At 35.7% G+C, this 14,189-nt stretch overlaps 1 protein-coding gene across 5 annotated transcripts in view; it reads left to right on the top strand.

Moving 5' to 3' along the window:
- The window catches only part of tulp3 (tubby-related protein 3), a 470,805-nt gene that overhangs the window by 128,500 nt on the left and 328,116 nt on the right, over positions 1 to 14,189 (top strand). For 4 of the 5 annotated variants that reach the window (XM_051929502.1, XM_028805530.2, XM_028805515.2 and 1 more), the window contains 3 exons: positions 748 to 846; positions 3,480 to 3,651; positions 5,146 to 12,635. In XM_051929502.1, coding sequence (XP_051785462.1) covers positions 748 to 846; positions 3,480 to 3,651; positions 5,146 to 5,279 — 405 coding nt within the window. In that variant the 3' untranslated portion in view covers positions 5,280 to 12,635. Of the gene's footprint in view, positions 1 to 747; positions 847 to 3,479; positions 3,652 to 5,145; positions 12,636 to 14,189 lie in introns of those variants that run through there. The other variant, XR_007935369.1, reaches the window with a different exon arrangement.

Genomic DNA, 14,189 nt, shown 5'->3' with positions numbered 1-14,189 from the left:
TTCTTAGCACTAAGGAAGTATTAATTTCTGCATATTTTGGTTTTCCTATCCCTTTTCAGATATAAAAAAATATTTACTTATTGCTTTTGAGCAATTGTGACATTTAATATCTCCAAATATTCTAAGGTCGTTTCCAGTTGTGCTTTATATGAGTGATGTCTTTACTACTAACAAGCTGAAGTCAATTTCAGTGTATAAAAATGGAAAATGAATAAACAATTCAAATAAATATTTAGCCAGTATGTGAATTTTCCAATTTATCGCTGTATCTGCATGTTATTTTTTCTCTGAGTACTTACAATTTTCCAGCCACATCCTAAGGATATGTAAGTTAGGTTAGCTGATGTTTCTAAAGTAGCCTGTTGTGAGTGACCATGGGTGTAGGTTTGTCCCTACAATATATGCAATGCTGCTGAGAGAGGCTACGGCTCTGGCAGGTACAAATAATGAAGGAATGGGTAAATGAACAGTTTAAAATTAATTTTGACATGGTGTTGAAATGAATGAAAATTTGTGGCAGATAGGGACATGTAATCTATTGAAAATTTTAAGACATTGATTTACCAGATTTATTTTTTTGTTTTTAATTTTTTTATTTACAAAATAAACATGTGAATGAACCCAACACCTGCTGTACACCTTAATTCATTTAATATTGTTTTTTTCAATGATTGATATGTGTTTATGATTCATGACCTATGTAACCTTTTCAACAAATATGAATTATTCATTTTTCATTTATTTCAGGAAACCAATGTCTTGGGTTTCAAGGGACCACGAAAGATGACAGTGGTAATTCCTGGGATGAGCATTAATCATGAAAGGGTTCCTTTCCGACCCAGGAATGTAAGTATTTAAAGATGGCAATAAATATTATAATGTTCCATGAGTCATGCAATAAAAAATAACAAAAGAAAGGAAATTGAATGTGTTTTCATTTTGTTTTGGTCATCCTTTGATACAGTCACTTCTTGAAATATAGCTTTTAGAATTTATTATGGAGGACAATTATAATCATGTTGGGCATACTTCAGCCTTAGTAGACATAACAGGGATACTCGGCATCATGACATGATTACTGTAAGACATTACATATGTAGTTAGCATGATGATGCAAGAGACACTGTGGCACTGGTTACTGTAATGTTTGGTTTATAAATTATTGCAGATATTTAAGCAAAAGTGAAAAATAAAGACAATAACCATATATGATGACGTTGATCATTGTAAAATTATTACCGATTTCCGTCCTAAGATTAATACAGTGCACAGTGTACTAAACTAGAGCCCTTGTAAAGTGGCTGTCCACTTGCAGAGGAGAAAAATTCTTCTTCTGCCACCTTTTCGTATAAAGGCAACATGGCTTAGTGGCAAAGGAACTGAACTTGAACTGCAAGAATAAATGCTATAATCCATCTGTGGTGTCATTGCGTGAAAGTGACACCATAGTTCAGTTGCAATAGTACAGTATATGCAATATGTTGTGTAGAATTCTTGGGGCATTCATGATGGAATATGGTAAAATATATAAAGTAAGAACTGAATGATTGATTTGTCTAAAGTAATATTTACTATGTTGGAGGGGATCAGCTAAAAAGCAACATTACCATCCCAAAGACTAGTTTATGAGAAATATATATTTTTTTCCTCTTTTGCTGGCTTTGAGAGGCAGATTGACTTTCACATACTTTATAAAGCTTTTTATTTCAAGGTCAAATGATTCTAACTGCATTCAGTTTAACATTGCATTTTCTATTGAGTGATATTTTAACGAATAACATAGTGGCACAGTGGTAGTGCCGCTGCCACACAGTAATGAGATCAGTGTTTGTGTCCACAGTTCCCCCTGGATGAAATTTGCATGTTTTCCCTGTGTCTGTGTAGGTTCCCTCCAGGTGCTCTGTTTTCCTTCCACTATCCAAAGACATGCAGGTTAGATGAATTGGCGACACTATATTGGCCCTAGAGTGTGTTTGGAGTGTGAGTGTGAGTGTTTGCCTAGCTATGGATTGACGCCCTATCTTGGTTTTGTCCCTTCCTTGCGCCCTATGCTAGCTGGGATAAGCTTCAGCAATCCCAGTGACCCTGCTTTGAGTTAAGAAGGTTAGAAAATGACATGATATGATATTTTAACTTCAGTAATTACTAGGGGGCTCTGCCCCCTGCTCACTTCGCTCGCCCACCCCCAGGTTTAGTTAATTGGATATACAATTTTAAGAGATTGTTATTTTCATGGGAATTGTTACATATGAAATTATTTTCACTTTTACTTTAAAACTTTAGTAAAAACAATATTTGGAATTAAACTTTCTTCAAGATCGCATTGAATTTTGGTTCTGTGTTTGGACTTTCATCGTGACAACTGCCTGTGAGTGAATATCGTTTCTTTCTCTCTAATAAATAAAACAACTTTTTCGAATGTTTGTCCATGCTCTTTCTCTTTGTCATTGATGTGTCATCTCAAACGTGTAAAATTATTGTCCTGATAAAAGTTATAAGAGCTGAGAGCACATGACAAAAGCATTCACACAATTGAGGATAGATGACCGTGGTCTTGTTTGAAAATAGTTGTAAGTATTGAGTGACTTGAAATAATCTCATGTTAAAAGTCCCCATCTCACGGGACTTCATACCGTGCCAACGTTTTTGGAATCTTTTAATTCTCACTGGCAACACGAATTAGACGATCAACAAGTCTCCAACTTAAAGTTTAAATCTGAACAAAATATATTGAATCTCTTTTCGCTGTTCCATTCACCAGTAATAATTTCTATTTGTTTGTACTAATGCGATCTTTCCTATCCTTTTTTTGAGACTTTCGAATTTTTGTACTTCCATTATCTCTAACCTGTTCTGCACGTGTACCGAGTCAACATTTTTTAATTCTTTACGACGTTCTACTTTGTCATCTACTCTTTGTCCTTTATTTCCAGCCCCGGGCATGGACTCGTCTCGTGGGACGTATAAGTGTCCCTCCGAGAAAATCACGTCTCGTCTCCTTCCAAGATTTTTTTTATAATAGGAAGATGAATGAAGGAATTTGATATATCAAACCTGATCACTTGCATAGTAGCATAGTAACTAAAATACATTTCTTTTCTTTTTTGTTCAGCAACTTGACAGTTTCAGCAGTTCTTTCCCCTCATTTATTTTGAATCTGGACCAATATCTGTTAATCATGTATAGGTTGTTTTTTTTTCCTAATAGGAGCCAACTTCCAGTTAAATGAGAGTTGATAAAGTAATTCTTGTTTAACATGGCTGTTGAGAGTGGGCATGCAAGAAAGAATTACCCTGAACTCTGTATACATGACAATACTGCTACCACTGCATGGTTTCAAAATTCTGGATAATATGAGCCAAATTTTGAATACTTGCATAAATTCACTTGGCTTTAATCTACCAAGGCCGTTAAGAAATATGAGACATCGTTTACAGTGAAAGGAAAATTGCCCTTTATAACTGTTATCTGTTTTTTAGGATCACGAGAGCTTGTTAACTAAGTGGCAGAATCATTCTCTGGAAAACCTGATTGAGCTGCACAACAAGGCCCCAGTATGGAATGATGACACTCAATCATATGTACTCAACTTCCATGGCAGGGTAACGCAAGCTTCAGTGAAAAACTTCCAGATTGTTCATGAAAATGACCGTGAGTGCTTCCATTGCTAAATATGTATTATGTGTTTTATATTATTGTGTGACAAGATATTTAATGCTGCAGATGTTAACGATAGATGTATTGAAACTAAGAGAATATACTTACAAAAATATCTCCTTCTAAATGTATTCAAAATAAACTGAAATGATTTCTGTTAAGTGTAACATGTCCTATAAACCAATTTTTTGGACAAAACAGGCTTTCTGTAATATTATTTAGGAAAATAATTTTTGTATATTGTTTCTTAAGTTTTGAGAAAGTAGGCGAAGAGCATTACTGCAACCTTTTAGAGTCATAACATGTTTAGTAAAGTATGTTTTTCTGTAATGCAGATAGTTATTAAATCAGTGAGGATTTAACTTAAAAGCTACAATCAGTTTGTTCTATAATTCAGTCTAGTTGGTTGCATCCTAAAATGGGTATGTTAGATTTGGTTCTGGAAGACGGGCACATTGGCTGCAGTTTTTTGTTCCATATTCTTTATGAGGATTTTTGCTGTTGATAGATCTTGTCATTTAATTTGTTTTTCTTGTTTCAGTCCTCTGTCTTCAATCTGAGATGCTGTGATTAATAGGATCTCTACAGTTTTCAATTCAAATTAGTCTTGCATATTCCATTTCAGATTATCCAGATTGGCCCGTCTTTAGAGATAACTGACTGTAAAATGACAGACAACACCAGTGTTTGCATGCAGATATAATTGTAGCTGACTCCAACTTCTTGTCAAATACCATGTTTGTATACAGAGGATAGGACAGTTTCATTTTAGGGTATTCACCTTAATTTTTAGTTTATTTCCTTTTCTCATTCTAACAAAAAAAACTTCCTCTAAACAAACTATACAAAATTCCCAAATATCATCCAGTAAAGCTTCACAGTTTGTACTCTCTTCTGAAAGACTGGTCTTTGTAAGTAGAGTTTACTGTGTTGTTACTAGGGAATCCTAGAATACTTTATAGTTAATACCTCCTTCCTACAAAATATCCTCTTTCCTCAGATTTTTGCATTGTCACCAAAATGTTATGTCCAGCAATACTGCAAAATGTTATGTCCAGCAATACTGCATAATTTTGGCCGCCCTGCAATATGCTCAAGGTTAAGGCTCCAGACTTACAAAGGTTTGTATTCGATAAAGTGGTTTGCAAAAAACAACTGAGCATGATGCAAAAATCTGCTTTCCCTTACAGAAAGAAAACTTTTGCATAAATGAAAAGTACTTGTTGTCTGATGCAACGTGCAGACTCTAGTCAGGCCACCCACTGCCAGTAGTAGATGAAGACCATATGAAACAATCAAAAGGTGTTTGATATATTTTTTTTAATAAGACACAGAATATTTCTTCCATAGCTCATAAAGTAAGTTTTTTTTGAGCCTAAGTGCCCTCGCTAAGCCTATATGGGATACCTGTGGGATGTAATAAACCTAAGTATGAATCAGGCAAGTGCATATCAGTCACTGTTAACTATATTTTTTCTCATTTTCCAGCTGACTACATTGTAATGCAGTTTGGCAGAGTGGCAGAGGATGTCTTCACGCTAGACTATAATTACCCTATGTGCGCCTTGCAGGCCTTCGCCATTGGACTATCCAGCTTTGATAGCAAGTTGGCTTGCGAGTGACGGGGGCAGGATCCCCCTCGAAGCAAAAAAAAGACTTCAGTAACAACAACCTATCTTGTGCTAGGTTATTGTTTGATTTTTATCTACAAGGAAATGTTATTTATTTTGCAGCAGTGCATTTTGTTACAATCGTGAACTAGTTATATGAAATCATTTTTAGAAAAACAAAAATTTACATACACTAAGAAGAGACATTTGATGATAACTGTAAATCATGCAGCCTATATCAAGCATTTTTTACTAAATAAAATCCATGTATTGTTTATATGCTTTTCATTTTTGGTCACCTAGAAACTGTGTTTCAGTGCTCATGTTTAGTTTGTTTAGATTGTTTCTCAGTCCTGCCAATATCAGCGTCAAGGCAGGGGGAGAGAAAGGCTTGCCCATGAATGTATATATTTTATTAGCCAACAGCAGAGCTAACACTACAAGTACGTCTAGCTCCTTATGGAGTATTGCATTTGCAATACTGCAATTATTAGTTTAACTTGAAATGTGTCTATAATAAGTCCAAATGTTCGACGTACAGCCTATTCTCATTTATGGTTTAATTATGTGATTATTCTGCCTCATTTCTTGTGAAGCTGTTTAAAAGTCACTGCTAATGCTTGCACCTCAGTGGTAAATGCAACATATTAACACATTTTAAAAGACACTTTATTTGTAAAATCAAACCTAAATAAAAATTTGATAAATCATTACCAAAAAACATTTTTATCGATCCAAAATGGTGCTTCACTTTGTCCTGTTTAAATTGGACTATACATTTTAAATGTTTTTCTTTCTTTAACGTCAGTGCTTTCTGTGTCATGAGAGAAGTGAGGTATTTATTCTATTTTCTTAAAATTAAAACACTATTATGCTCTCAGTTTTCTGCCTGTTTTGTGTAATTCAAGCCCAAGGTCCACCTTGAAAGCTTGTTAATCTGTTTAATGTTTTGCTTTTTTTTCCCTTCTATAAAAGTATTTTGAGATTATTGTGTGCATTCATTGATTGGGGTGACAAATCACCTTTTTTATTTATTTCCCTAAAGTATAATTTAATATGATGTTGAATGACTAATTATATTTTAACATCTGCTCCCTGTACAGTATATCTAAAAGTAGGTGAAAGCTGTGTACATTTAATTACTGCAATTTGTAATTTTAATTAGAATTCTCAAATACTGTAAGTAACACAATCTGGCGCGTACTAAGGTCTTTAAACACATCTGTTTTTCTGGTTTATTTAACCATTGCCTCTCAGCCTGTTTTTACATTTTAGTACATCTAGCACATGGTTTGCACTGACAAATATACAACTATTTCAACAAGATTGTTTATTTTATAAAGAACTTTTTTCAAAGTGAACACCTTTTGAATATACATACACAAGTATGTATATTGTATATATGGTGCATTACAAAATTGTTCAGACTCTTGAGTAATTTTACGTTAGGAAAAAAATCTTAAGAAATAAAAAAAGGAAAAATGCTGTGTCCATAAGTATTTAATACCTGTGCCCAGCATTCAAATCTTTAAGTCTTTTTGGTTAAGTACTGTAAGTAGTAGCTTTGCACACTTCCAGGTTGTTCAGGTCCTGTGAATTCGCAGTTTTCAAACAGTTCCACAGATTCTCCGTTTGATTGACAATCAGAGCTTTGACTGAGCCATGTTTAAGACATTTGCCTTTTCTCCTTGAGCCATTCCAAGTCTATTTTGTCCTTGTCATTTCGGATCATTGTTCTCCTGAACTGTTGCCCAAGCATTTTTTTTTAATGTTGTGACAGCAGATGGCGCTATTCCAGCGCTTAACCCGACATTGAGGGATGCAGGAGGCACACTTATAAAAACACAAATGTTTTTTATTTGTTCTTTGCTCGTGTGGAACGTCTTCCCCATCCCCATGAGCACACAACACTGTCCCCAAAGCATTCTACAATTCTTACTCCTCTTCTCTCTATCTCCACCATTCCTGTCCGGCAAGCTTTGTCCACTACCACCCAACTCTGGCTCCCGGAGTACTGTCTGCTGGTCCCTTATATAGGTCACCCGGAAGTGCTCCAGGTGCTCGTTGAGCTACTTCCGGCAGCATTTCCGGGTGTGGTGGAAGAACTGGCCACACGTGCTCAGGAATAATTGCAGCACACCCTGGCAGCTCCCCTGGAATTCCAATTCTCATGAAGCCCTGCGGGAGTCCGAAGTACCGCTGCTGTCCAGCATTCCAGGGGAGGTGTGCTCTGTCCACATTTGCTCCCCTGGTCCTTCCAAGGCTTAGTCAGCCCCAGCCATCCATGTAAATGTATAGGGTCATTTTTCAGTATTTATATGTATTTTACACAATTTATTTTTCCTGCTTTAGGCAGCTCATCCGAAATGTTTCCACCACCGTACTTTACCATAGGTTTTTTTGTTTTCTTATATGTGGGCAAATACTACATTGCCAAATATCTCTTTGAACTTTAGCAAAATAGGCTCTATTTTGTTTCATCTGACCACAAAAAATTTTCCCCTATCACAACTGAGTCTCACGATTTTTCTTTGTTTTTTTTTTTAAAAGCGCTGAACATGCTTTCAGGTGTTTTTTAGCACCCAGGTTGACAATAGTTTGTTCCCTTTTCCTAATTTCTGGATTTATATTTTATCTTTTATCTTTTTTGGATAGTTCTTTAGTCTTCATCCTCACAGCTGGTATGCAGAATTACAACCTGAATAAAGATGCCTTAACTGTGGTGTTTATATCCAGAAAATGTCAGTTATTTAGATGATTTATTTGTTTGGCAACCATTTGTCACCTGTGTCAAGTCAGTTTTCACAATTTAGGCATTAAATATTTATGCAACCCAGGGCGTTTCCTTTTTTCATTCTTAAGATTTTTGTCTAACACAAAACAATTTAATATGAAATGGTAATTTTGAGTTTTGTTGCTTTTCAATAAAAATCTCAAAGAAAAACAACATTTCTGTATACAATGTGTAATTAATTCACTAAAATGAGAGAATCGACCAAGAGTCTAAATACTTGTGTAAAGTTTATAAACTTCTGCAGTAAGAGCACTTGATTGAGTGACTTTATCAAACAAGTGGTCAGGTTTGAGTAGCTACATTTCATCTGTAATAAAATATATTTTATCGGGGTGGCTGATTGTGTTCAAAATTTAATAACTATAAGATCTTTTAGTCACTGAAACATTGCATATAACCTTTCATTACAAACTGCACCACAAGATACTTGCTTCCAGTACTTTTGTTTTTCTTTTTTTTCTTAATTTAATAATGTCCTGACTGCAATGTGGAGAATTAAAGGACAGAAAGGAACTAAGACTAGACTAGACTCTACAGCAATGTACATTTTGTGTAACATGATGATTATTACACAGAAAGAACTGATTATTACTTAATAGCTGTATTTACAGCTTCACTTGTGCTGTGATATTCACTTTATTTCCATTTATATTATTTAAATTGCTGTTCTCGTAATAATGTTGCAAAAAACTTGGACAGCATTAGTTCCTAATTTTAATACCAATTAAGTTAAGACAATATATTGGATGGCATTGCCACTTTTGCCATTCACGCCCCACTCCTTTTTGCAGAAATATATACGCTAGTGTACAGGGTGATTTGTCCAGGGTGCTAGTGCCTTATGTTTGTGTCTGTAGCTCCACAGAAACTCCATTTACTTGTAAATAATATCTCAAATTGCGGTCTAGTCTGCTTAAGTATATACCCAAAAAATCCCAAACAAACAGTATACGCTATAAAACTGTAGTGCAGGGTGAGTCAAAAAGAAGTACCACATTTCAAACATTTATTCTACAAAAATGCTACAAGAATAAATTACGACATAAGAAAGGGTATACAAGATAGATTTTTTTTCACTGTGTTTTAAAAATGATGTCTTCAAGGTAGTGGCCATCATTAGCGATACACTCTTCAAGACGATTTCTGAACTCTCGCATGACTTGTTTGGCCATTTCAAGGGGAATAGCAGTAATTTCATGGCAAATAGCGTCCTTGAGGGCTTCTGGGTTTTGAGGCCGGTGTGTATATACCTTTGACTTGAGATAGCTCCACAAGAATAAATCTCACTGTGCAAGATCCAGTGAACGTGAAGGCCACCTGACATTGCCGTGCAGGGAGATCAGCTTCCCCAGGAACATCTCCTACAAAACTTGCATGGATCTCCACGCCATATGAGCTGTTGCTCCAGCCTATTGAACCCAGGCATCCACCACATCTATTTCTTCCAGTTGGGGCCGCAAAAAGTTCTCTAGCATTTAGTGTAACGTTCTGAAGTGACGGTGACTGTTGCTCCCCCCTCCTCAAAAAGGTAAGGGCCTACAATGCCAAATTCTACAACAGCGCACCAAACTGTAACATGCACACTTTGCAGGGGTTTCTGATGAAGTTCACGAGAGTTGGTTTCAGTGCAATAGCAAAAGTTTTACTTATTTACTAAACCATTCAAATGGAAATGTGCCTTGTTGCTGCACATGATGATGGCGGTTTGCAGAATGTTTGCGCACAACTCTCTACTGCTCTCTCAGGCTCTCTCAGTGAGTTCCTGCACTACCATCATTTTGTATGGATGGAAATTAAGGTCCTCATGCATATTCCTCTTCAAAGACGTGTTGGAAATGTCTAAGGCAGAAGCGCGTTTGCGCGCTGAACATCTAGGAGACTGCAAAATCGATGCCCTTACAGCTTGGATGTTTTCAGGCATTCGTACAGTCCGAGGACTGCCAGGAGATTTTTCTGTTCAATGTTGAACCTGTCTGTCTAAATTTAGCCACCCACTGAAAAATTGTTTTCAGATTTGAGACATCACTGATTAGATGGAATGCTGAACTGCGTTCGGAAGGCGCATTGCGTAGTGATGATGGATTTGTTATTTTTGAAGAATAGCTTCAACAGCGAAAACATGGTGCGCACCAGAGGAAGGCATGTTGCTGACTGACAACTTACATGGGATCACCTATCAAAGGACCCCCACCCCAACCCACTCGGCTGCCTCTACCTTGCCCAATGTCCTTCAAAAATGTGGTACTTCATTTTGGCTCCCCCTGTATTATTTATACACTACTAGCTGAGAAAAACAGGCTTTGTGAAAACAAGAAATTAAAATGCACAATGCTACAATTTGGTTCCAGATCAGAAAGAACTGCTCTCTCTCTGTCCTGAAAATGTTTAAGTTTCAGATCAACATGTGTACTTTAACTGTAGCCTTAATTTCTAAGTTTGCTGTGCACAACCTTAAAATTCACACATGCAATGGCTACTGATCTCTTTACTTACTTACTCTCGACATAATTTTTAATTAACCTAAAAACCAAGCATCACTAGGGCCTTTCATTTGTACGCAAGTAAGAATAATATTGTGCCTTGTCTTAATTATTTTTTAAATTTGAAATAAATACTTGATCTATTTTCAGAAACAAAAAATAAATCTTATTTTGATATTTTTGCTTTCAGCCAGTTAAAGGCAGTAAAAGTATCATGGTAAATGTTTGATAAAATAAAATGTGTTTTGCCCCTTCCAGATAACTGTAAAAAATATTTCTACATTCCCTGACAGAATGTGCACTCTGAATTCTACAAGATAAATTTGAATGTTTGTGTGCTCTGTATTAAAGAAATTTTTTAAAAGGGTCAAATTACAAAATGTATTTTGCCAATAACAATGGTATATTTGCAGTATTTTTTGTTTGTTTGTTTTTAACCCGGTCACTGATTTTTAGGTATCAGTTGTAAGTAGGTTGAATAGAATGAATAAAAGATCATGGACATCAGTTTGTGAAGCTTGTGGTGTCATTGTAATGGGAAGGCAGAATTCAGTGTACAGTAAATCATAAAAAACTGGATTTTTTTTTCTTTTATGTTAGATATGGTATATTTACATCATGTTAATTAATACTCCTGTATAGACATTATGAAAGTAGAAACCAGTAAATGATGATGAATTAAAATGCATTTATTGGATACTGTTTAAATATGTACTTTTAATTCATGACTCATTGGTTTGAGTCTACAGTTACTCCTTCTTAGGAATAAAACCAAAAAAAAATTTTTACATTGTTTTATTTGTATAGATCCTTTATGACACTAAATTGGATTATGCAGGTTTCAGAGATGATGGATTATGGTGTTAGTTCCTTAACTTGGTACAGAGCTGGAAACTGACAAGGCCACGGATAATAGTCGGAGGAATACATCTGGCAGGTACACTGAGAAGTTTTATATTTTGGTAGCCTGACACTATGAAGCAGTTAAGCGACCTATAACTCTTCATCATGCATTTTGTTACTGTCGGTTTCTTGAAACCCTTCTGAACCAACATCCATTTAAAATGTGAGTGCTGCAAGCATGTAGAATAACACAAAATGTTGTGGCATAATGATGAAATTTGATTTAAAAGTCGATAGAGTATTTTTAAAATGGCATCAACATTTGCTATTTTTTCCTGCAATAAATTGGAAAATCCAGATGAAAATACAAAAATATAATCCAGCGTTTACAATATAGTCTAAACAAGGCCTCTTAAAGAAGCAATGTTTAGTTAAAGTTCATCTGTTTTTTGGTTGTGATAATCTCAAGAAAAAATTGCATAACTTTATCTCAACAAACTTCATCTCACCATAACTAACTAAAAAAATTAAATTTGGATAATCTTGATTTATCCTGTATTATTTTATATAGCAAATCGTATCTGTCTTTGTTGCATGTCATTGAAACATACATTGTGTTGCCGTTTAAGAAAAAAATTATGTTAATAATTAGGAATTAAACTGTAATGCACTATGAGTATCTTGCTTTGCTTTACAAGAATCCTGTAGCAAATTTATTTTTATTTGGTATCATTTTAACTCATTAACAGATACTACATTACTGTAATTTATTTTACTGCAGAGGTGTGCCAGTGGTGAGAAATAAAGATAGTTCCAGATGTTGTTTTCTGCACCCTAGTTAATTCCACATGCCTTTATGTGCAGAGATGCTACAGAGGCAATAAGTAGAAGATGAATTACCGTACTATTGCCAGAGACAGTGCAGCTACTGCTCAACCATGAAAAGATCTCAAAGGTAAAATGTTCGACATAGTGTTAAGACATTTTTACAAGAGAGATTATTATTTTGAAACATTTTATACTATACAATTTTGCTATCTCCCCTAAGTGAGCTTTGTGGCTTTGTCAAATTCTAAATTACTTATATTTTACTTAAATTAAAAAAAAAAAAAGAAAACACGATTGCCTTTTCCATAAATTTCCGGGCTTTCTGAAACAGCTAATTTACAAAGAAGCAGTCCATCATACTCCTCAAATAATGGCCATATTTCAGCCTGTGGTTTGCCTTCCAAATGAAGATACTCTCAAAAATCATATAAACCCAAAGCATGTACTGCATATGCATACCGTCTGAAGTTGATGCCTCCTTCTCATTTCATTTTCCATAACCTTCACACCAACTATTCAAGAACAAAGCCATTAAAGTCTACAAGTACATTGTTCAGCAATATTTTACAGTAACACTAGCTAAAGAAAGAATTATATAAAGAACATGGTGTCTCAGGTATATCATCTCTATGTACTGTATACTGAGATCTCTATACTTGATAAAAAAAGGACCATACGTAATCTTGCTTCGCTTTTGAGTAATTAGTATAAACAATTTTGTTATCTAAAACAATCAACCATCACAAAACAAAAGACAAAACCATTTTCTGGGCATTGAGGGGTGGTTCTTGGAGCCAGGAAAATTCAGCAGCATTTGTGACAACAGAAAGTTGCCAAAAAAGTAATGTCAGGTAGAACCTAAAATGACAGCTGGAGTCCTTGCTGCAGGTACACCTGTTTTTCATTCGTAGGTGTTTCAGCAGCTGGGCTTGTGGTCTTCATTCATGCTGGTACATTAGGGCCATCATTAGTACCATGTCCTACAGCTAATCAATCTTCCTAGCTTTCTAGGAGCATAGATTACATGTGCCATGCATTATAGTACAGAATCTGACATTTATGACCCATTTATGTATTTACTGGGCACACATTTATGTGCTTGAACACCCCTAACACACACACCCTCATTGGTGTCTGCTCCAACTATAGGAGCTGTATTATCTAATGGTCTAACAGTTTCCAGGGTTTCTTCCAAATTGTTGTGGTAGACCACTAGACATGCTCAGCAGACGACAGTAATACTTAGAATGTACTTCAAGATTTGCAGTTCAGCCCAGCTTGGACACCTTCACTGAAATGAAAATGGCTGTCTTACTAAAACAAGAATGCTGATTATTCATAGGCGATAATAAGGCAAGGCATTGTGAAATCTTTTGCCTATTTCTCTAATTTCAGTTATGACCATCCGTTAAAACCTCATGCTGGATTCATGAGGCAGCAGTGCAAACCACTGCGAACACACTGCCGACTGCTACACTAGGTCATGGGTCAGTGTAGTAGGACTTTTATGACCCTGTGTGATAAATTATGTTTGAGAAAAACAACTGTGTAGCACACTGATCACTTACAAAACCTACAATGCCAAATTGCTGTTTCTTATGGCCTAATGCCCCAACCAAAAGGGGGACAACATAGCTACTGTATTGAAAGTTGCTGCTTGTCTCAACACTTGATGTTTTTGCCTCAACCTTAGTCACACACTACTTCAGAGAGAAACTTGTGTATCCTGGTAATATCTTATGTTTCACTGAATGGGTGATGGTCAGAGAGACGGCTTCATGAAAATTAAGATAATGTTGCCATATACTCATTAATTTATTCATACCTACTCACACAGATTCATGGCTGTCCACCCCTCAACTTCACTAGACTTCTTTGTAAAGAAGCTTTAATGTTTTGTTGCCATCTCTGCCAGCTGGCTCAGAGAACCCGGAAGTGCAATAGAATGTCACATCTATCAATCAAGAAGTCCCCGTA

The sequence above is a fragment of the Erpetoichthys calabaricus genome, chromosome 1 (genome assembly GCF_900747795.2).
Source record: "Erpetoichthys calabaricus chromosome 1, fErpCal1.3, whole genome shotgun sequence".
NCBI classification, from domain to species: domain Eukaryota; kingdom Metazoa; phylum Chordata; class Cladistia; order Polypteriformes; family Polypteridae; genus Erpetoichthys; species Erpetoichthys calabaricus.
Note: the sequence above shows the minus strand (reverse complement) of the source record. Positions and strands in the feature narration are given on the sequence as shown.